The 23211-nt window shown below is 56.5% G+C and overlaps 3 protein-coding genes across 5 annotated transcripts; 1 reads left to right on the top strand and 2 right to left on the bottom strand.

The window, feature by feature from the left end:
- Positions 1 to 3026: 3026 nt before the first annotated feature.
- LOC113985255 (gastrula zinc finger protein XlCGF7.1-like) lies at positions 3027 to 3891 on the top strand (the record flags this gene model as incomplete). The annotated part of the gene is made up of 1 exon (XM_027715895.2): positions 3027 to 3891. A coding segment is annotated over one exon (816 nt), but the record flags the coding sequence as incomplete, so codon positions are not given.
- A 4005-nt stretch (positions 3892 to 7896) lies between these two features.
- LOC113994809 (maestro heat-like repeat-containing protein family member 7) lies at positions 7897 to 14675 on the bottom strand. Of its 3 annotated transcripts, none has more exons than XM_039390918.1 (18): positions 14192 to 14675; positions 13884 to 13948; positions 13418 to 13769; positions 12928 to 13074; positions 12614 to 12678; positions 12352 to 12501; positions 12019 to 12167; positions 11602 to 11749; positions 11163 to 11356; positions 10937 to 11074; positions 10546 to 10660; positions 10237 to 10374; positions 9850 to 10026; positions 9567 to 9716; positions 9307 to 9408; positions 8818 to 8920; positions 8489 to 8545; positions 7897 to 8339 (listed from the first exon to the last, which is right to left on the bottom strand). In XM_039390918.1, the coding sequence occupies exons 1-18, from the start codon at positions 14310 to 14312 to the stop codon at positions 8233 to 8235; spliced, it is 2478 nt and encodes an 825-aa protein (XP_039246852.1). In that variant the 5' UTR covers positions 14313 to 14675; the 3' UTR covers positions 7897 to 8232. The 3 variants fall into 3 exon arrangements, with proteins under 3 accessions (XP_039246852.1, XP_027590035.2, XP_027590036.2); XM_027734234.2 differs by having other exon boundaries at positions 12928 to 13078; positions 13422 to 13769; XM_027734235.2 differs by lacking the exons at positions 12614 to 12678; positions 12928 to 13074; positions 13418 to 13769.
- Positions 14676 to 16110: 1435 nt separating this feature from the next.
- Positions 16111 to 20640, bottom strand: LOC113985314 (ribosomal oxygenase 2-like). The gene is given in 6 exon segments (XM_039390917.1): positions 16111 to 16661; positions 17886 to 17974; positions 18459 to 18621; positions 18900 to 19001; positions 19004 to 19021; positions 20207 to 20640. Coding segments are annotated over 6 exon segments (969 nt in total). The 5' UTR covers positions 20639 to 20640; the 3' UTR covers positions 16111 to 16496.
- Positions 20641 to 23211: the final 2571 nt, after the last annotated feature.

The following is a 23211-nucleotide window of genomic DNA, read 5'->3' as shown; positions in this document are numbered from 1 at the left end:
CAGGCAGCTGAAGAGGAGGCAGAGTGTGGCCAGGTGGCCAAGAGGGCCAATGGCTGGTGGGCTGTGTGAGGAAGAGTGTGTCAGCAGGAGCAGGGAAGTGATTGTTGGTCTGGAGTGAGCGCTGGTGAGGCCACCCCTGGAGTGCTGTGTCCAGCTCTGGGCCCCTGAGTTGAGGAAGGCCCTGGAGGGGCTGGAGCAGGTGCAGAGAAGAGCAGCGAGGCTGGGGAAGGGAGTGGAGCCCAAGTGGTGTGAGGAGAGGCTGAGGGAGCTGGGGGTGTTGAGGCTGGAGAAGAGGAGGCTCAGGGGAGACCTCCTGACTGTCTGCAAGTCCCTGCCAGGAGGTTGGAGCCAGGTGGGGGTGGGGCTGTTGTGCCAGGAAGCAGCAGTAGGACAAGAGGGCTGGGTCTGGAGCTGTGCCAGGGGAGGTTTAGGTTGGATATTGGGAAGCAATTTTTTCCCAAGAGAGTCATCAGGGCTTGGAATGGGCTGGGCAGGGAGGGGGTGGAGTCAGCGTCCCTGGAGGTGTTGAAGGTGAGAGTGGATGTGGCCTCAGTGCCATGGTCTGGGAAGCACGACAGGGTTGGATCCAGGGTTGGACTTGATGATCTCGGAGGTCTTTTCCAACGTGGCTGATTCTGTGATTCTGTGATTGCCATTCCTATGGCAGCACATGCTTGAGGCTCTATCCCCAGGGTGATAGAGATGTCTGTCCATATCTATCTCCAAGGTTAGTCTGTAAATGTGTGGTGTTAGAAAAGCAGGCTGAGTTGTGGGTTGGTTGTAGAAGGAGAAAGAAGCCCAGAGGCCAGTGCAAGCAGGCAGCCCTCAGCTTGCACCTGATGTCCCCTCCCTGCAGGTTCCTGTCCTTGAGCCCAGGCCCTGAGGTGAGGCTGAGAAGTGGCGCGGAGGTGAGCCCAGAGCTGTCCCTGAGGTGAGGCTGAGAATAAGTGCAAGGCAGAGGTGCTGCTGAGGAAGGAGAGCCCCGTGGTGGGGAAGACAAGAAGCTGTGAGAGCCCTGAGAAGGTGCTGTGTCCATCCCCTGTGTGCCAGGTGAGCTGGGGCTTTGCTGCAGAGCTGCGGGCGCTGATTTGAGCATCTCCAAGTGCTGAGATGGTGGGCACCCAGGAACACAAACTGTGCCTGGCCACGGAGCCTGCAAGGAGGAGCAGAGACAGCCCTGGCAGTGTGGGGGGCCAGGTTGTCCCTGTGCCTTCCCCTGCAGGCCCTGTCTGTCCCTGCTGGGCCCCTGTCCATCCCCATCAGGTCCCTGCCCGTCCCCCCGGGCTGAGCTCCCCCCAGGAAGTGCCGTGGAGCTGAAGCTGCTGCCATCCCCCCCTGCAGCCGCTGCCCCAGCCAAGGGAGCAGCAAAGGCAGGGCCAGGAGCAGAGGCAGCAGCAGGGGAGCCCTGGGGGGGCCGGGAAGCTCTTGTGTGGGTCAGGAAAGAGGCGCTGGGCACGAGGCCGGGGCTGTGCTGAGCAGGCCCAGCCCTCACATCCCCCCAGCCAACGCCGGCTGCCCGGGGGGCTTGGGAGGGACCCCCAGCCCGTGTGCCCCACACTGAGCTGGCAGAGAGAGAGCCAAGGGACAGGGCCACGGGCAGGGCCCCGGGTGAGGGACAGGCAGGGCCATTGCAGGGCCACGGTGAGGGCACAGCCTGTGGCAGCAGAGCTGCCCAGGGCCGGGGGCAGCCGGGGGTGTTGGTACCAGCCAGTGCTGGGGCCGAGCAGAGCACGAGGCCTCTTGCAGAGCCCTGGAGCAGCCTCCCACTTGCCAGCCCCGCCCTGGTGGGGTGACACTGTCCCCTCCCTACAGGACACTGCCCCCGAAATCTTCACGGGGGCCTTTTTTTGCCTGTTCCTGGTTGTTGATTCCTGCTGGGGACCTGAGGCACCCTCTGCAATCCCATCCATGGGGCACAATCTCCTCTGTTGAGCTTGACTCACTGGGTTGGTGGCAGAGCCCCGGCGATGGGTGGGGGGATGCGGGTCCCCCCCACGGTGGGGGTTGGTGTTTCTGGGTCAGGCCCCGCCGGCTCCATTGTCAGCCCGGTGCCGGCGGGGGGGACACAGCGGGTTTGGGCCCCCCAGGAGTGCTGGGAGTGGGTGTGGATCCCAGGAGATGCCGAGTGTGGAGGGCGGAGCGGGGCGATGGCGGAACTGGGGGACCCCCGGCAGCCTGGAGGGGGGAGCACGGAGAGGGAGGAGCCCTGGGACCCCCGGGAGCCTGAAACAGGGGGCATGGAGAAGGGGAAGCCTGGACAGTGGGGACCCCTGGGATCCCTGGGACAACAGAGTGGAGAACCTGGAGAGGGGGAATGTCTGGGAACTTGGCATCCCGAAGGCGAGAGTCAGAGGAGAAGGGACCCTTGGAACCCCCAATGCTGCCAGCATCCCTGAGTGGGACCCCCAGCATCGCAGAGAGGGAAGCTGTTCCCAACCCCAGAGGCGACAGACCAGAGAGGGGGAACTCCTGGGAGAATTTCTTTGGGTTAACCTTCATATTTTAAAGTATTTTCTGGCTGAATCTCAACTTTTTGCAGTTTGGGTGGGCGAGGGTCTTCTTGCATGTTTTGAGAGGGTTTTTGCCTGAATCTCAGAGGTTTGGGTTTTTCTGGGCTGAATCTTGGTGTTTTGGAGGTTTTTATGGTCACAGGATGCCTGGTGAGTTCTAGAGATGGACTTGGGCAGGAGGAACCCCCAAGCCAACGCGCTCAGCCCTTGTTTTCCCCCCCATCAGGATTTGTCCTTCCCAAAGCTTGGGCGGATGGAGGAGGAGGCTGGGAGGAAGAGGAAGATGCCTTGGTCCCCCCAGGCAGGTGAGGAGGAAGTCAGTGTCCCTTTGGGCGGGTGTTGTGCTGGCTCTGTCAGCCGAGCATGGCCCCGGCTGCAGGACAACCCCGCTGGCGCCGCCGTCCTGCCGGGGCCGGAGTTGGGGGGATGTCCTTGGCCTTCCCTGTGGGCCGGAGGCAAATCCCCTGCCTGTCCTTCTTGCTTCCTGCCCCAGGCCCCGAGGTGAGGACGGAGAGCCCGGAGGACAAATCCCCCCGTGAGACCCTGGTGGGAGAGGCCGTTTTGAAGGGCTCCCCGGCGCAGGAAGGCAGCGGGGAGGAAAAGGGCCGGAGATCCCCCCACAGGAGGGGCTCCAAAGCCATCCCAGGGTGCTCTGAGGAGGAAAGAGCCAGCCTGTGCCGGGAAGGCGGCTGGAGCTTGAGGGGGAGCTCTGACCTGGTGGTCCCTGAGCAGCCTCCCAGCAGGGAGAAGCCCTTCAAGTGCTTGGAATGTGGGAAGAGCTTCAGGAAGAGCTCTCACCTGCTCCGACACCAGGACATGCACACTGGGGCACGTCCCTACACATGTGAGGAATGTGGGAAGAGGTTCAGCGAGAGCAACCACCTCCGCACCCACCAGCGCATCCACACTGGGGAACGGCCCTACACGTGTGAGCAATGTGGGAAGAGCTTCAACCGGAGCTTTCACCTTCGTTCCCACCAGCACACCCACACTGGAGAATGTCCTTACACGTGTAGGGAATGTGGGAAGAGCTTCAGGCAGAGATCCAACGTCCGCAAACACCATCGCATCCACACTGGGGAACGGCCCTACAAGTGCCTGGATTGTGGGAAGAGGTTTCCAACCAGCGGGAATCTCTACAGGCACCAGCGGACGCACATGGATGAGAGGCCCTTCCGCTGCACCGACTGCGGGAAGGGCTTCAACCAGAACTCCCATCTTGTCACCCACAGGCGCATCCACACAGGGGAGAGGCCCTACAAGTGTGGGGAGTGTGGGAAGAGCTTCACCAAGAGCTCTACCTTGACCCAACACCAACGGACCCACCAGTAAGGGAAGCCCCAGTGCCCCGACTGCGGGAAGAGCTTCGGCCGCTGCTTCCACCCCGAATGAAGCCCCTGATGGTGAGGCAACCCCTGGAGTCCAGTGACTGTCACTCCATCCCTTTTGACCACAAAGGGCCAGTCCCCTTTCACAGGGGCAGCTTCTTCCAGCAGAACCCTTCTTGGGGGGTGTGTCGAGATTCCTGCCTTGGCTGGGGACCCCCCAAGGTCAGTCCTGGAGGTTGAGAGCAGAGATCTCCCCACGAGCATTGGTCTGGGGGAGTTCCATCCATCTCTAATTAAGAATTATTGCTTTTGTGCCAGCTTGAGTAGAATTGCTTCAACAATTGCTTTAGTGTAGAGCACTGTCCTATCTTATCCTGTACTCCTGGTAGTTTTAGTGTTTCTATTGTGCAGTAAATAATTCTGATGAAGATCTTTTGTCTGATCACTTGTAACCCTAAATAAATTCATTTCTATCAATAGATCTGATTTGCCATCATTAAACATGTGGGACAAAAGTGTTTCAGTCACACCTCTCTAATTCCTCTAAACTGAAGCTGTTGGCATGATCCAAGGCTGAGATTGGATCCAGCAGCCCCCAGCACCCCCCAGGAAGTTGAGAGCTCAGGGGGGTCACCCCCTTTGCCAACCTGCCTGTGCCCAATGACCCCCATGGGACTGTTGGACCCACCAGACCACCCCCCTTTTCCAGCCTTCTCCCTGTTCCTCCCACTTTCCCATATTCCCATCAATCCCCAATTTCCTTCTAAACAGTTTTGGAGTCCCAACCCCTACTTTTTGCCCCCTCTCCTTTGGTTCCTGAAAGAGAAAATGAGGCTGCAGACACAGAGTTCCATTGCAGGACTTGCCTGTCAACGTTTTTCAGTGTCCCCTTTTATTCCTCTTCTCTTGTGAGCAGCGCTTGGTGTTTGTCTTTTAGTGCACCAGAATTCCCAGCATGGCCCCAAAGCAGTGCCCTGACCCCACACATTCCCCTCCCCTCATGTGCTGGCTGTGTTCAGCCTCCAGAGGAAAACAGGCTGGTCATTCAGGCTGGTTCAAGTGCATTTCCACTTGGAGAAACAACCTTCTCTCTCTCCAAGCACTCAGCCAAGGTCCATCCTCCCTTTGCATTCCCATGAACTCAGGGCAGGTGCAGAGTGACTCCGCTTGGTCCCACCTCTGCCCCTGTTTTGTTTGGACACGCAGAGTTCACGGCCAAGAGGGCCAGGACCCGGGCTTCTTGTCTTGGGGCTTGTCCCATGTGCTTCCAGAGGACTTGAAATATTGAAACCAGACAGATTCTGAACCCCTGCTCCTGGTGCTGCCACAGTGCCCATACACTGGCACTGCAGGCATGGCCTGCACTGAATGGCCAGTGCAGCAGGAGCCGTGGCTGCGGCAGCTGCCGGGATTGCTGCAGAGATGATCCAAGCAATCAGCCATCCACTGAGGATTTCTGCATTTCACAGTTTCCTTAATTCACTGTATCCTGCATCATCCTCCCAGCTTCTGCTTCGGTTCACTGGGAGCCCCAGTTTGGCTCTTCTGCCCATGGGAATTATTAATAATAAATGGAGGGTAGACACGTTTTGATCTGTGATACAACTAAAATAACAAGGAATATTTACAGGGATGTTAAAGGTATTGTCAGTCACACGAATCACAACGTCAGGTGCGGCCAAGAAAGGATCTGAGTGACAAGGACACACCATGGCTGAGTCATTAAGCCAGTCAGGAAGAGTTGGTACACCCAGTGAATTCCCCATAGAACAGTGTCTTCCTGATGGGACATCCGGGCAGGGCTTGCTCTGCTCAGCATTCCCTGCCTGCTCCCAGGATTCTTGAGGGACAGCCTCTGGCAAGTCCTGGCCGGAGGAGACCTGCCACCACCCCAAGTCCTTGCAAGGGTGCTGCCCGTCTCCTGCCCCAAAGAGCTGTGTCCTCAGGGTACTTCTCTTCCAGAGGGCAGCCAAAGCCAAGGGGCACTGAGGTCTGCCCTCTTGCAGGTGGCTGTTGGGAGCAGCAGCTGGAGCAATTGGTGGCAAGACTTGGCATCTGTCAGAAGGCAGAAGCTGTTGCTCCTTCCTGGCATGATTTTTGGGTGGAAGTGATTAGCAGCAGCACAAAGCCACCATCAGCTGCTGAGTTTCAGAGGACAAGTAGATTAGACAGAGAGACTCTCAAGCTTCCTTGTGTTCTTTTTGCTTGTTTTCTTGCCTTCTGGAAAAAAAATCAGCCCAGTCTCGCATGTTCAACACTCCAGTGTCTGTGGGCTCAGCTGTGGCCAGCAGCTGATGTCCAGTCCATTAGGGAAGTGCAGGGGACAGGGAGAAGTCTGGGATGAGAAGCTGTTCTGTGTCTCCCCTGAAGGTGCCACCCGCCTGCAGGAGCAGCCAAGAGAAGTGCTGGAAGCAGAGACGTTCTGGCAGTTTCTGCTCTCAGGTGGACACAGGGCCCACTTGTTGCCAGGGGTCCCGGAGATTGGATCCAGGAACAAGGCAGGGCCATGCACTGGTAGGGAATGGGCTCCAGCAGGACCAAGGGAGGAATGTCCAGCAGCAAAGTGTGAGCTGGTGAACTGGGCCATCTCTTCAGCAGACACCACAGTGCTTACTTCCCTCCATCCCTGAAGCTCCGCCACACGAGGTCCTGCTTTGCTTCAGCTTCTGCTGCTTCTTCCTTTGTTGCCCTCAAGTGTTGGACGTAGAGTTTAGAAGCCCATGCCTGTGTTTTGAAGGTGCCTGTGTGGAGGAGAGGTTGAGCAGCTGCAGCCAGAGGCTGGTGTCCCAGCAGAGTCTCTAAGGACACCTGAGTGTGGAAGGCGTGTCCAGCCTCAAGCAGGGCCATTGAAGTCAGTCAGGATGACAGGCTGCAGCTGAAGCTGCCAAGGGTTGCTGTGAGGCTGGGGAGTCACTGGAAAGCTGTGGTGGCCACTTGCCCTGAAGCCTTTTGCCAAAGCGGGTGCAATTGTGCCCACAGTCTGCCCACTTTTGGTGTCCTGGCGGGTGTGGGTGCCTGGGTGAGGAGGCCCAGGCGTTGTGGGTGCTGCTGCTCCTGGGCAGCCTCTGGTGCTGTTGTCTGTGGGGCGCGGAGCCGCTTGGGCAGCAGCGAGTGCGCAGCCCTGCCCGAGGAGCCCAGCGCCCTGCCCGTGGTGGCAGCAGCTCTGTGGGCCCAGAGCTCTGGCTCAGGGGGGTGTTGGCCACAGCCCCATGGCCTGGGCAGCCACGGGGGCCCGGGCTGGCCGCCAGCCCTGCCTGTGCCACTGCCCCTCGCCGGCAGCACCCGGCGGACGTGCCCCGGCAGGGCCCCCTTGCCCTCCTTGTCCCCAGCCAGGCCAGCCTGGCCCCCTTGGGGGTGTGCCCACCCTGCTGCTGAGGCCTGGCCTCCAGGGCTTCTGCCACAGGGCTGGAAGAGGCCTCAGGAAAGCAGCAGAGCAGCCGGCTGGCAGGGAAGGAGGTGGCTGCCTGGGGGCTGCTTATGGCCTCTGCCCCCCCAAGTCCTGGGGGCTTTTCCCTTCACCCTGCCCCTTGGGGCCTGCGCCCAGTCTGTCCCCTCACAGCCTTCTGCCACCCACCCCCTCACAGATTCCCTTCAAGGCTTCCCTCTTCCTTGTCCCATCAGGGCCTCCACAGCCCCTCACCCCTTCCTGGCCTCCCAGCGCCCCCTCCCCTGCGGGTCTCCCCCAGCCCCGCCAACCTGCCCAGCAGTGGTGCAGCCCTGAAGGAGCTCCAGAGGAGCTGCTCCAGAGGCACTTGGGAGCCCGGAGCAATCCAGCCAGTGACACACAGGCAGGACACAGACGCTGCTTCCTGGCTGGGGAGGGCTTGTGGCCATCTCCAAGGACAAGGTGCTCAGGGTTCCCCACAGCTCCAGCCTCTGCCCTCCACTCTGCTGCAAGCGTTGAGGCTCCAGAAGAGCCATCAAAGGCCAAGGGGCTTCTGCCCACTTTTGCTGGCACGTTGCACAGCGGGGCAAGTGTTGCTGAGCACAAGGAGCCCTTTTCCCCTCTTCTCCAAGGCCCTGTGCACACTGGGCACCAAAAAAACCTCCTGGGCTTCTGTATGTGATAACATGGATGTAATGTTCCCATGCTGAGCTCAAAGGAGGTGCTTGCAGGGAAGAGGCATCTTCCCCACAGGCTCAGGTGGCCCCAGGAGATGGAGCTTCCTGCATCAGTTCTCCACAGAGCTGCAGCAGCACAGGCAGACACTGCCCTGCGGAAAAGGCCGGGCCTGCCACGCCCTGCACAGCCAGTCTTGGAGCTGCTGGAATCTGCAGTAGGGAGCCATCTGTACAGCTCTTGGCACGTAGCAGTGTTGAATTGCCAGGCCTGCCATGGCGAGTCTGATATCTTCTGTCACGCCTCTATGGGCTGGAAGAGGCAGCAACGGAGACTACCAGAAATGGAAGAATGAAGTTCTCCGTACAGCTCTGATGATTTGGAGCGTTTCCTGGGCCAGGTTTGAGACGGCAGGGCTGTCATCAGTGATGTCTTGAAGGGCTGGAAGAGAAAGGAAGAGAGCCAAGGTGAGAGGCCAGCGGTGTGGGGATGCGAGGAGCCCCTCCTGCCAGGGCCATCCCAGCCAGCTCTTGCCATGGCCAGGAGGGAGCAGGGCCCAAGGGGATCAGCTGGAAAGTGCTCTCGCTCACCCTGGCAGATGAGCTGCAGCTCTGGCTGCTCCTGCTTCATGGACCTGGCGGCGATCCCTGGGAACACAGAGCCTGTCAGGCCCCAGAGGCACAGGTCCCCCGCAGCGGCGCTGCCAGCCCGGCCACACGGCCTCCTGCCCTGGCAGGGCTGAGCCCGGGGCCTTCCCGCATGGGGACGCCCCAGGGCTGGGCTGGCACAGGGCGGCAGCAGGCGCTCGGGGCCACTCGGGGCTCCACATGCCCTGGGCCGCATCCTGCTGCCGCTGCAGCAGCCGGGGCTGGGGCCGAGCTGCAGCGGGGCGGGGAGGGACCCCGGCCTTGTGGCTCACCCAGAAACTTGATGGCCAGCTTTCGCAGGGGCTTCTCTGGGCTCTCCAGGAACGGCAGGGCCTGGCGCACGTACTGGCCCACTCGGCTCCTGTCCTTTTCCAGCTGCAAAGAGCGCCAGGGCATGGAGGGAAGGCTCGGCTCAGGCTCTGCCCCTTGGCCGGGCGCTGCCTGCCCCCAGCATGGGGCTCCCCTGCCCACAGAACCCTGAGGCCTGACCAGCAGCTGCTGGGGCTGGGTTTGGAGGGAGCAGAGGGCTGGGTGCTCCTGGGGAGCTGTGGGGCGGCCCTACCCCACAGCCCAGCTGGACCGGGGCTCCATGGCAGCCTGGCTGCGGGGGCAAGGGAGCCTGGAAAAGAGCCCGCATGCCCCAGGGAAGGGAGCAGTGTGTGGGGCACAGGCTGGTGTCTGTGGGTGCAGCAGTGGACACAGGCAACCTACCAGCCCCACACATTGGGCATCAGGGGCTGGGGCTTTGGGGCCATCCTTACCAGGCACTCGGGAAACCTCCACGGCTGCTCCATGGTCACCAAGTCCTCAAGATCTCTCCACTTCAGGAACCTGGCTGCACCAAACAGTGCTCTCCAAGAGGCCTGCACAGCAACAGAGAGCGGGCCATGGCACCGCAGCCCAGGGCACAGCACCCACATCCCTGTGCCAAGGCCAGGAGGAGGCTGCAGGTGACCATGGGCCAGGGCAGGAGGCACAACAGCCTCCTGCCATGGGGACACCAGAGCCCACGAGTCCTCACCTCTGCCACACGCTGGTTCTCATTGTGCCAGTTGAAGTAGAATGGCACCAGACTCAGGTACACGTGTGGCTTTAGGCTCTTGCTCCTCTCTGTCGCCTCCATCAGCTCCCAGAAGAGGAGCATGGAGAGCTGCTGCAGCTGGCTGTGCTCCTGGTGCAAAGGAAGAGGAAAAGACCTCAGCACTGGCTTCTCCAGGCCCACCGGGGCACAGGCCTGAAAAGACACTGGGCCCAAAGTTTCCTGGCAGCACTCAGTGCCCACGATGAGGGGCACAGAGCCTTACGTTGTCAAAGAGTGGCCGCAGCGCCTCAAGCAACTTCAGGGCAGTAGGGGTGGATATTTTGACGATTTGGAAGTGCAGCACGTTGATGAACGCGGAGAGGGTCATCTGAACTGCGTCTGTGTCTGCATCCTGCAGTAGCTCCAGGAGGCTTTCACTCAGGCTCCGCATGCTCTTAGCCTGTGTGGAACACAATGCTGTGGTGCAGCCCCACGCTGCTGCCGCGGGGCCCAGAGGCCAAAGGTGCGTCCCAAAGGAGTCGGGCAGCTGAACGGGGAGGAGGAGAGCTGGGAGCAGCTGCCACAGCTGCCAAAGGCCAGCCAAGGCCAAGCTACTGCCTTGCACAGCCGCACGCTGCCGGCCCGGCTTCAGCCCCTGCCCCCTGCTCACCATTGCGGGATCCCTGCTGAGCACCACCAGGCCTCGGAGCGCCAGGCGACGCCTCTCCGGGCACTGACTGCGCAGGTGCCTGGAAATAATCTGCAGGACGCTGGGCCCACATTGTCTGGGGTTCAGGCAGTGCAGGACCTGAAAGGCAGGGAGCAGTGATGAGGTGCCCGGCCGGCAGGAGCCCGGACCCGCCCGGGGCTGGGCCCAGGCAGCAGCACAGGGTGCAGGCACCGTCCCGGGCGGCTGCGGCTGTGAGAGGGCAGAGAGGGGGAGGCAGCTGGGCCAGGCAGCGCTTGCCATCAGGCTCACCTCCACCAGGAACGCCAGGGCAGGCAGTTCCCACAGGGGCTCTCCCCTGCTGAGCCGCGGGAGCAGGCTGACGGCGATGCTGCGGCAGAAGGAGCAGGAGACACGGCACAGCTCCCTGCAAGGGGGAATAAAGGTGCCAGAGACCCTGAGCCAGGTGGGCAAAGCTCTCCTGGGACTGACTCACACAGGCCTGGTCTTTGGCCACCAGCCCAGGAGAGGACGTGGGCACTTTGGGAGGTGGCTCCTCCTGTGCAGCCGCCCCTCTCCGCCTTTACCATCCCTGGCTGCCAAGGCCCTCTGGCCCAGCACACGGGTACTGTGTGGGGTGGCCTGTGCACAGGGCAGAAATGACCTGTGGGGGTGTGGGGCAGTGGGGAGAAAGGGCTCTCACCTGGCCAGCAGACCCACTGCATAGTGGTGGCTGTCAGCCTTGAGGAGCATGTCCCAGCCACACTTGCGACCGATCGCCATCAACACGTCCTCACCCAGCAGCTGGCGCAGCAGGGCTTTAACAGTCTGCACTGCAAACCTGTGTGCAGAGCACAGCCCAGGTCAGGCACAGAGCCCTGGCCCAAGCCCTGAGGGCATGGCAGGGGGAGGGGACTGGGATGGAGCACCTGTTGGGGTTGGGGGGAAGGCTGCGCTGCTCCCGGCATCGCCTCCAGAAGGTCTCGACCTCCTCTGACATCTCCTCTGTGCTGATGAAAACTTGGAAGAGCAGAGTCAGAAGGAGGCGTGGGAAATTGTCCTTCACTCCCCCTGGGCACCAGGAGTGGGACAGCTGGAGGATCTCCCAGAGTGCCACAGTTGCCTGCCAAAGACAAAGCACCCAGAGACAGCTCTCAGGGCCCAGATGTCCATGTGGCAGGGCCCAAGCGTGGCAGGGACAGGCCAGAGGAGACACAGGGGGATCCCCCAGCCTGGTGTCCCTGAACCTGCCCCTAAGCCAGGCTTGCAGCCTAGTGCCTGGGGCAGGGAGAAGCAGTGGTGAGGGAGGATGGAAAGGCGTCCCAGAGGCAACCTGGGGGCGAGCAGAGGCCAGCTCAAGAAACTCACAGCCAGGGCAAAGACATCCCTCTCATCCCCATCAGAGGTGCGTCTCCTGTGCGCTGGCCAGTATTCCAGCACACGGAAGAGGATCTGCAGCACCGGCTCCTTAGTCCATCTGGAGGAGATGAGCGTCTTCCACATGGTGCGAGCAGCTCTGTGGAGTCACAACTCTGGCTCAGGGGGGTCTGGGACACAGCTCTGTGGCCTGGGCAGCTGCGGGGCCCAGGTGACAGAGCCACGGTGCCTTGTGGGGCAGGGAGGCAGGCTGGCCTCAGGATTGGAGGCTGACATGCCAAAGCTGGCAAAGAGAGGAGCTGGAGTGTCCTGGAAGTCTCCATGTCTCTGGCACCCCATTTGGGACAGGCTGTCCAGGGGGATGGGGTCTAAAGGCAGGTGAGCCCTCAAGGCAGGTGGGCCCCATACCTGTCACAGGCTGGGGCAGAGCGCAGCAGGGTCACTGCAACGTCCATGGGGTGTTCCTCGGTCAGCAGGACCAGAGTCTTGTCCAGCCTGTGCTCATCAGACACATTGGACATGAGCCACTGATGGATGCACCTGACTATGGCCGGCACCTGGAGGGGACACGGGGGACAGTTGGAGAGCTGCCAGAGCCAGTAACTTGCCCAGTTTCCCCCAAGAAGTGCTCCCCTTGCCACCACACTCTGCTGGTCTCAAAGGCTGAGGGGGCCCAGCGCAGCCGGCGTGAGGGGCCACAGCATCCCTGGGGGACTGGAGCCCTGGCCACAGGCTGCTTACTTGCTTTGCTTTGTAGACACCGTTCTCCACAAGCATATCCAGCAGGGCAGCGCTGGTCTGGGCATTGAAGAGGTCCGAGTTTGCCGTGTCCCCAGTGGCCATGAAAGTGGCCTCTTCATGCCAAATGCACCTGATGAATCTGCAAACCAGCTACAGGAGAAAGGCAAGGAAGAGAGAGGGATGTCCCCTGGAGGGCTGCGACAGCGGTGCTGGGCTGAGCAGTGAGAGCAGGCCCAGCCCAGGCGGGGATGGCTGCAGGTACCTGTGCTGCCCTGCGGAAGCGGCCACGGGCACGGAGCTGCTCTTCTGTCCGCTCCTGGCCTGCATCTGGCAAAGAGCGAGCGTGCTCAGAGCTGAGGGTGTGCGGGAGAGGCCGGAGAACACAGCCCAGGCCTGGGCTCCAGGAGCAGGCAGGGCCAGCCCCGGGATGCCCAGTGGATGGAGCACGGCTGCCGGGAGATCAGCCCCGGCCCCTCTGCCCCCCTCCCTTTCCCTGGGCATGTCCAGAGGGAATGGGACAGGATGAGGCCAAGGGGGCTGCAGCCACCAGCCCTGTGGCCCAGCTCCAGCACTCACCCTCCTGCGGGGGCTGCACCTGCTGCACCTCTTCAGGCTGCTGTGCTGGAGCAGCCCTAGGGCTTTCCTCCTTCTCCTCCTCCTTCACCCAAGCCAGCTTGGGCACCGTGGGGGGTCTCTGCTGCATGTCTCCGTCTGGTGTTATGGCTACCTGCAGCAGAGATGCCATGGAAAAACTTTGGCTCCCCAAGTCCTGCAGTCGTGCCTTGAAGGCAGCTGCAAGAGAGAAGCCTGGGAAATGCCTCGCCTTATCCAGTCCCACTGTCTGGCCTCAAGGGCACCTGCCCCAGGGACTGGAGATGCCTTGAGCAGCCCCAGGTCCCCAGGTCCCACAGTCTGGCCTGGAGGATGCACAGGGGAGAGGTGGAGAGCTGCCAGAGTGAGCAACTTGCCCAGCTTCCCCTGAGAAATGCTTCCCTTCCCAGCACACTGTGCCAGCCTCAAAGGCTGAGGGGGCCCAGCGCACCCAGCTTGGGGGACCACAGGCTGCTTACTTCAGCAGAGACAGCTCTCTCCTCAAGAAACTCCAGGCTGGGGGTATCGGCCAGGCGCTGAACAGGCGCGGCGTCAGTGCTCGCCACGCCCTCCGTCGTTGTGGCGTCGGCCTCCTCCGTGAGACCAGGCAGCACAGAGTCACAGTGTGACACATCATCGGTGGACGTGGTGTCCCAGTGGGTTGTGAGATCACTGGTTGCGGTGTCACACTTTGCTGGGACAGCAGTCGATGCAGTGCTGACATCAGGCTTTGTCAGCTGGGTCAGGATGGTGTCAGGCTGGGCCTGGACATCAGCTGGTGTGATCCTGGCCTTTCTACGCCGACTGCCCATGAATTTCATAAATGTCTGCAGGAGAAAGAAGGGCAGGGAAGAGAGGGATGTCCCCTGGAGGGCTGCGACAGCGGTGCTGGGCTGAGCAGTGAGAGCAGGCCCAGCCCAGGCGGGGATGGCTGCAGGTACCTGTGCTGCCCTGCGGAAGCGGCCACGGGCACGGAGCTGCTCTTCTGTCCGCTCCTGGCCTGCATCTGGCAAAGAGCGAGCGTGCTCAGAGCTGAGGGTGTGCGGGAGAGGCCGGAGAACACAGCCCAGGCCTGGGCTCCAGGAGCAGGCAGGGCCAGCCCCGGGATGCCCAGTGGATGGAGCACGGCTGCCAGGAGTTCAGCCCCTCTGCCCCCCTCCCTTTCCCTGAGCATGTCCAGAGCGGATGGGACAGGATGAGGTCAAGGGGACTGCAGCCACCAGCCCTGTGGCCCAGCTCCAGCACTCACCCTCCTGCGGGGGCTGCACCTGCTGCACCTCTTCAGGCTGCTGTGCTGGAGCAGCCCCAGGGCTTTCCTCCTCCTTCTTCCTCCGGAACAGCCTGAGCAGGCTGAAGCGTCTCCCTGCCATGCCACAGTCTGGTGTCCAGGGCACCTGCAAGAGAGAAAGAGAACCTCGGAGAAACTCCGGGCCCTAAGTCCTGCAGAATGGCCTGGAGGCCACCTGCCGCAGGGATTGGAGACACCTCGGAGAAGCTCCGGGTCTCCAAGTCCTGCAAAAGGGTCTCAAGGGCACCTGCCACAGGGATTAGAGACACCTCGGAGAAACTCCGGGTCTCCAAATCCTGTGGAAATGCCTCGAGGTCACCTGGAAATGAGAAAATCCTCCAAAACGCTCCGGGTCAGCAAGGCACGAGTTGGCTGCGCGGGGGCTCCGCACAGCACCGCTCTGTCCCGTCCTGTCCCGTCGCCTGCTCCGAGGAGCACTGTTGACACTGTGGCCGTGTCACCAGCAGCACCTCTGTCACCACGGGTCATAAAGGGCCCTTGGACACCCTGCCCCCTTCCATCCCACCGGCCGTGCCCAGTGTGTCACAAAGGGCCCTGGGACACAGTGCCACGTGGCCTGGGGCCTCCCCCAGCCCCACCAACCTGCCCCACCTTGGAGGGAATCCGCTCTCTGAAGTATCTAATCTGGCTGGACCTGAACTGTAGGAACGGCTCAAGAAATGAGCAAACACTCCCCTCCTGTGCCTGCTCACGGCAGCACAAGGAGCCCCCTCGGCCGCTGACTCAGTCGCAGCAGGAAGGGCACGGGGCCTTCCACACAAGCTGGCACGGCCTCTTTGGGAGAAGTGCTGGCTGGTGGCCATCCTAAACATGGGGGGGTGACACCGAGAAGGAAGCTGTGGGCAAGGGCACCAATGCTGTTGGGAGCCCTTTGGCCAGGGTTGCACCCAAATCAGCAGTTGTGGCAAGTCCTGGCCCAAGGAGACCTGCCACTGCCCCGAGTCCTGGCAAGGCTGCTGCCCGTCTACTGCCCCAAAGAGCTGTGCCCCTGTGTATTAGTTCATTTGAATACATGCCCGGAATAAAGACAAGTACAACAGACATTCAAACAGTACAAAAAATCTTTTATTGCAGTACGAATAAAAAACTAGCAAAGAGAATCAAAAGCTAAAAAAGAATACAAAATAACTGCTTTATCAGTTGGCATTCATACAATACTATGAATGGTTTTTATTATAGTATTAACTAGTAAAAAGGGAATTAAAGGAACATTTAAAGGATATTAAAACAATACTACGAGTGGTTTTTAATACAGTATTAACTAGTAAAAAGGGAATTACAAGGATATTAAAAAAGGATATAAAACATTTGCTTTCTCAATTGCTTCCTGTCAATAACCTGTGCTTACCCACACAGACAGGCCAGGGCTGCCAGGATCTGCAGCAGCTGGTCGGTGCCCGTGCTTAGCGGGCGTCCCCGCGGAGCAACACAGTCTCCATGGCAGGATGAGGATCGCTCACCCCAGCAGTCCTGACACCCCATTTTATCAGCTCTACATTACACCACGTAGGGCCAGTACCCAGTATAAGGTGATGCCTGAGTGGCAGCCAAACCCCGCCTGTTCATCACCTGATAGCAACAGTCTGTGCATGCCCTGCTGTAGGGCAAGGGGCGAGCGACCCCTGCCCACAGAATCTTCCTCCCATCATCATCTTTCTCACCCCTATGGATGACCTCTACCATTGTGTTTCAAGGGTAGATGTATCTATCTTGCAATATGTAGCAAAACCAAGGAAGAACTCAGCTCTGATAATAGGGGATATCAAGCTGACTTGCTAAAAAGCACAATGGACCTTACAATTAACCTGTGCCATGAAGTTACATTGTACCATACTCTGGCTGGTTTCACATCCTAATATGATTCCTTTCTCACGCCTCTATGCTCCATTGATCATCTAATTCAAAAGTACCCCCCTTACAGTTTAGCATGGCAGTGATCCCTAGGGAATATCTGCTGGCCTATCCAGTAGCCTCAGTAGAGGATATGCTAAGGACACACCAGTAAGAACTGCTTTTAGTTGCTCCAGTAGCTTTGCTCCCTGGGCCATAAGGTATGCACCAGAAATCCTGTTAACATCTCGAGTGTTTAATTAAGCATGAGATCACATTGCTCAGTTCCACTGTTAAACTGCCTCTGTGGTGCAGCCTCAGCTCATCTGGGCACTGCAGGGCTGGGCAGAAAGGCTCTGGGTGCTGAGGATCACGGCAGAACCCAGGCCCTGCTGCCATTTGGGGCAAGCTCATCTCATGCAGCAAAACCCACCATGGAAAGATAATTTTTGGTGTGTCTGCAGGAACAAACCTGGGCCGTGCCATCCTCACTGGCAGTGTCATCTGTCCCCACCGTGGGAGTGTCTCTCCTGTTCCTTAAGGAATGATACACATAAACCATCTCCCTGCGAATTTCATCCTAAAAGACAGCAGGGAGGAAACAGTTACCTGTGATCCACAGCCTCAGACTCATCTCACTGCACTTGCCAACGCTCCTTAAGTCTGGAGTCACTCTTACAACAAAGCATGCCAGTCACCCTCCCAAATGAATTTTCCAACAGCCACCTCCCACAGCAATAAGGGACTCTCCAAAACACCTCTGAAAATTTATTTACAATCATCTTCTGCCTTAAAACTGCCCCTGCTAGAGTCCCAGGAGTGATGCTGTACAGAAAACAGGCCATTTCAGGGAAAGTATTAATGAACAGGTGTGCCTCAACACATTTCCAGTCTGATACTGATCTGTTTCTTAAAAATCACATGCCCATCATCAGTCCTTGGTCAGAGCTGTGCAAAGCAATTCAGAGCTCTCTGGGCAGGTTGCACATGGAATTTGTGGACACAAGTCTTCCATGTGTCCTGTCATCCTGGGTTGATCTGTGTGACATCAGAAGGCAAGATGGCCCAAAAATTGGGGGGAAAAAGTCTCCAAAACCTACACAGTCTCAATATGGACACAAGCAAGATGGAGGAAAAAATCAGAAAGTTATGGTGTGTTTTTCTTGGGAAACATTCAATTCATCCAAACAAACCCCAAACTGTACAAGATAATCTTTGCTGTGTGTCCCGCCCCCTTTTTTTTTACTAAAAAACCTTCATGGATAAGAAGCAGTATAAACACAGCATAATGCAAGATGCATGGATCAATGTTGTGGAACAACTTAGTAGTGCCCCTGGCACCTGCTTGGATACAGAGATAACCCAGAAGTGAAGACTAAATGCAGCCACAGCAGCAGCTGCAACCACCAGAATTCCCTCTCTTAAGAAAACCTATTTTTATAAATTATTCCTGTTCTTAAATACAAAGAATAGAAAAAAAACCCTATTATCAAGACCTGTAGAGGCCATTTAGCTGCTGTAATGATCTACCCCATCAAACCTGAGACAAAAGCCATGTACCTCCCATACAGAATCATAGGCTGAATTTAGTTTTGAAGCCTCCCCTCCAGAAGGTTGGAATGTGCCCTATCACTCAACAAACAACCCCACAGTATCCTAACAAACCCTAATGGGATGCAGGATCCAGCTCAGTGTAACTGCATGACCCTTACAGACCTTTTGCACAGGAGAGCAACAACTCACATGCCTCACATGCACTCCCCAGCCCACCCCAAATGTACAGAGGTGGCTTCACTGCACCCACAGCATTCTCTTGATCTGGTTCCACGGAGATGAGAGTGTGATCTCTGAACTGCAGTCTGATTTTGCTGTCTATTTTTGGCAATTTCCCACCTAAGAGAAATAAATCCTCCTTAGAAAGGAAGAAAACCAGACAAACGGTTCAACTGAGCCCCCCTGTGCTCTCCCCACTCTCTCAAGGCTGGACTGTTTGTTAAGCTATGTTTCAACACCCACATGTCCTCAAACTGGTTGTGGAGGGGGCAAGGAGAAAGAGATTTTTTAATTCTCTCACCTTTCCTGTCTGCAAATAACTATAATAAATAGCAAGCTAGAGCCCAGGGAAAACTGCTACCAGTTAAATGCTCTCGGGATACAGTTTATCACAGCTGCCAGTTCATCTTTATTCCACTCGAAGGGAGTGTCATCTCTCCCACTGGACACGGGGAGCAAACACACACGTGGGGCCTCACGGCACATGAAGCTGATGCTGGACTGGGATCTTTGCCTACCACAAAATACTAAAAGTCCCAAGAGGAGCAGAGTTAGCAACAGCTCTACCATGGCATCAGCCAGTTTTAGTAACTTCAAAGCCCACCTGGAGTCAAGGAATCGGAGTCACATCCCAAGCAAGGCGGCAGCCGGTGCACAATGAAGTCCTTCTTCATGTCAGACGACCTCAGTTCCCTGGTGTGGTCCAGGTGCTCTGCAAGCCTCCTCAAAAGGCTGCTCAGCTTTTTGGTGGGGTCAGCTGCATTCACCTGCTAAATATCCACACGTGAATTCAAGCTGCACAGATCAGGCCTAAGCAAGTACAGAAATGCTGTAAAACTCTGGACACTCCTCTTTTATCTTTGCAAGGTTAACACTCAGTCCCAAAACAACCACCTTTGTTTGTTTTACACATTCCCCATGAAAGCTCACTTTCCCTTGCTCTGGGGCTACTGCAATGCTAAAGGACAAGCAAATGCAGTTGAAGAGACACTGCCATCAGCAAAAGCCCATGCACAGTTTCCCAGGCAAGGTTGTGCTGTCCTACCTCAACATCATCATAGTGAGGAGGAAGGCCCTGGGATCCCTGGGGAGTGATGGAAACATTGGACCCCACCAGAGACCCAAAGCAGCACTCCAGCTTCTCCTGAAAATCTTCCACAGCTCCTCCTGTAAAAAAAAAAGATGCTGTTACTTGCTGAAGAGCTCAGGCAAGCCCAGCCCACATCCTCCCCATGGCTTGGGAAGAATGATCACATCAGGGACACAGAGGCTGGGAAGGAAGGTGCTCTGTACCAGTGTTTCTCCTGAGGAGAGCACTGGAGATGCAAAGGGGATCTGCCAGGAGAGTCACTGCTAAGCCAAAAAGTCTGGTGCCCCAACCTGGGTTTGTTCTCTTCCCTGTGCCATCTTTAGGCTGCACAACCAGACAGACAAGGCTGAACAGAGGAAAATAATCCCACAAACAGCAAAACACCATAAGACAATAAGCACATGCAGGACCTGCATTCTCTCACCAGAGAGAACACACAAAGGTTAGAGACCTTTCACCAGTTACTCCAATCATTTGGGAATATTCAAAACCAAACTTGACTCATCCACACCCCACATGTGACAGAAAAGGCACCGAAGGGAAACAGCAGAACGTGCCAAGTACCAGATCCACACAAGTGCAGCTTGGCCATTAAAGCTGACAGCAGCCAGGAACACTATACCTGGGACTCAGCTTGTATTTGGGATCTTATTTGGGTCCACCTCACAATTAAATTGTGCTGACACCTTCAAGGCTACCTGAATCAAAGCACCTCCAAGAATCCAAGTCCTTTACACAACTGTGCAGCACCACTGTCTCCTTCTCAAACTCAAGGACTGAGAACACTCAGCTAAAATGGGCTGGTACCTTTCCATGGTGCAATTCACTGGCAAGAACACTGGAAATATTTCACATGGTTTCACACCTTACCCTCCATTAAAGGGAAGTGGCTCAAAAGCCACAAAGTTTGCACAAGGAAACAGTGGGGCAGAAGGGATAATTTAAGCACAGATGCCTAATCATCAATTTTGTGCATTTGTTTTTTTTTCCAAACTTTTATGTGACAGAGCAAAATTTTAAAAAGAATATATTATTACACATATTATAGCATGAATCAGATTTTGTTCTTACTGCAGAGCAGTGAAACATGATGGACAGTGCAAAAGTATAAACTGTGTTTTAATCCAGCTCATGTAAAGATTTCAGCAGGTCATCAATGTCAACCACTTCCCCTGGGGACAGAGATGAAGCCATGCCTAGTGCAACTCAAACACACCACATTATTAAGCCAGCATCAATTATATCCAGTGAAACAATCCCACCTTAAATCTCTGAGGCTGATGAAACTGTATTGTTGCCTTTTTCTGGTCAAAATCCTTCTTCAGCTGCATGTAATTCACTTTGCCTTCTTTATTTAAAACCTTCTTCTCTCCATTCACACACCTGCAGATATTCCCATCTTGCCCATAGTACAGGCCCTGGCTGCACAGCTCCTTCAAGTCTGACAGCTGGAACAGGGACAGGGAGTAAGCAGCCACCAGGGGATCATTGCTCTGCACGAGCAGTGGCTTTTGCTCCCAGTACTCCTTGAAAAACACCTCTTCTTTGATGGGGGAGATCAAGCTCCCGAAGAGGCTGTCTGGGTTCTCAAAACTCAGGGCTGAGGGAGAACAAGCTGCTTCCAGCTTTGCTCGTTTACACTGTGCCTGTGTTTCTTTTCCCATTTCAGCATGCTTCCCTCCTTTCTTGGGCATGGTTCCCGTTCAAGAGGAGAGAGGACCAAAACAATCAACCAGCAACACAACCTCAAGAGCTCACGGGCCCAGAGCAACAACTCTTCCCCTACCCAGTGGGATATCAGAGTATCCCGGGAACAGCTCTGGTTTCAGAGCCTCACTATTTGCTCCAAAGCATTAACAGTTTACAGAAGACAGGGAACATTGTTAGGCCTTCCTGTTGATGCTCTGTAATTACTACATTTACAAGTTTAAAACTTGTCAAATTTACCAGTTTAAAAGGCCAAGATTCTGCTCTCAGTCCTGTCGAGCTGTCAAACTTTGTTTATGTAGAACAAAAAGAATTCTTTCACACAAGCACAGACATTTCATTTTAAAGCTGGAAGTCATTTACTTTGGTTTTCCCAGGTAGATAGTATGATTGTGTACCATTATGCCAAAATAAAGAAGTTGATCTACAAATGGTTTGGCTGCCAAATTCTCAGGAAAGTTAAGGGGAAAATCAAGTAACGGTAGGTAACTGTGCAAGTCTGGAAAGCCAACACCTGAGAAGTTTGAACGTGCTGATGCCATAATTTCTAAGTAAAAATGACAGCTCTACTCCCTACACCCATTTGATAGGAAATGCTATCAATTTGTTGAGATACTTTTATTTACACAGATCCCGTACTTTGAAACTTAAACTCCAGTTCTGGTATTTACATGCAGCACTAAGTTCTTCTGTGCAGCAGGACACCCTTGCTGGCCCACTAACTCCTGGGCAGTGTTTCATCAGCAGCTCCTGCACAGCCTGTCCCTCAGCAGTAACCGAGGGTCACCTCAGCCCTGCAGGAGGGAATTCACATCACCTCCTTCCTGAGAGAATGAACATTCCCAACTGCAGCACGAGGCAAGGGAACGTGTAAAAAATTAAAGACTGAAAATCAGTCCCTGACTGACAGCAAGATCTGAAGATGCTGCTGAAGGCACCAAGATCTAAAGCTGACATCCCCAAATGACAGCAACACAGATGCAACCAAGCCTGGATTAATAGTTTTGAATTCCAGACCTAAATCCATTGTACCAACCTCTCAGCTCATTCACACTGATTTAAAGAAGTTACATTCAGATATTTACTATTCATAGAGCGCAGCTTCATTTACAACACGGGCTGTTCTGTAGCGTTCTGCTGGTTATTACAGCTGTTCCAAGCCCCCTGCCATGGGCAGGGATACCTTCCACAAGATCTAGTTGCTCAAACCCCATCCAACAGGATCCAACCAGGCCTTGAGCACTGCCAGGGATGGGGCATCCACAGCTTCTCGGGGCAACCTGAGCCAATGCCTCACCACCCTCCAGCAGAAAAAAATTCTCCCTTACATTTAGTCTAAACCTAAACCGTTCAGCTTAAACCCATTGCCCCTTGTCCTGCAGCTACAGGCCCTCATAAAAAGTCCCTCTCCATCTTTCTTGCACCACTTAAGTCCTGACAGGCTGCAAGGAGGTCTCCACAGAGACTTCTCCAGATTGAGCCATCCCAACTCTCCCAGCCTGTCTCCGCAGCTGCTCCATCCCTCTCATCATCTTCCTGGCCTTCCCTGGACTTGATCCAAGAGGTCTGTGCCCTTCTCACGCTGGGAGCTCCAGGGCTGGATGCAGCGCTCCAGGTGGAGAATCCCCAGAGCGCGGCAGAGGGGCAGAACCCCCTCCCTCACCCACGGCCCGCTGAATGGGATGCAGGATACGCCCGGATTTCTGGGCTGGGAGCTCAGCGCCAGCTCAGCCCCAACTTTCCATCCACCAGCACCCCCAATTCCTTCCGTGCCGGGCTGGAGGACAAAGCCCAGCGCAGAACCCCACACGGGAGCAGCTGCTCCCCGCCAGGGCTGTTCCCTCCCACACCACGGCAGCTCCCTGGGAAGCGGCGGGAATAGCGCCGGGCACGGCGGGAATACCGCCGGGCACGGCGGGAATAGCGCCGGGCACAGCGGGAATAGCGCCGGGCACAGCGGGAATAGCGCCGGGCACAGCGGGAATAGCGCCGGGCACGCACGGGAATAGCGCCGGGCGGGAATAGCGCCGGGCACAGCGGGAATAGCGCCGGGCACAGCGGGAATACAGCAGGAAATCCGGCGGCATTCCAGGGTCATTCCAGTGTGTATTCCAGTGGGAACGCAGCAGCACTAAGGTTAATCAATCTGCTTCATACAACGGTGCCTGGGCTTCAGCTGCGTTATTTATTTTTTTTCTGGACCAAAAATCTTCTTCTAGAGTCTCCCTGAGTCTCCCTCAAAGAAAACTTTGGAATCCTCACCGAGCACGTGAAAACTTCCAGAAATATTTTTGGATGCCTGTTAATGGTTTGGTTTACGTTGGCTAATGATGTCAGAAACAAAAGAAAATGTTAGGTAGGCTTTGCTGAAGCTTTGTTCTTGTGTACTGGCTTGAAGGATACGAAGCAGAACTAGCAGAAATAAAAAAGGTGGATTTTGGAAACCTCAGCAGCCTTACAGTGCACGGCTGATGTTGGTACAAAGTGACACTGCCATAAGTGTAACTAGAAGGAGCTTTCAATGACAGGTAAGAGAGGGGACTGTGTCCTGTCAACAACT

Source organism: Pipra filicauda, unplaced genomic scaffold, assembly GCF_003945595.2.
Source record: "Pipra filicauda isolate LSUMZ 115617 unplaced genomic scaffold, ASM394559v2 scaffold887_size59506_pilon, whole genome shotgun sequence".
Taxonomy (NCBI): domain Eukaryota; kingdom Metazoa; phylum Chordata; class Aves; order Passeriformes; family Pipridae; genus Pipra; species Pipra filicauda.
This window is presented reverse-complemented; position numbering and strand designations above follow the sequence as displayed.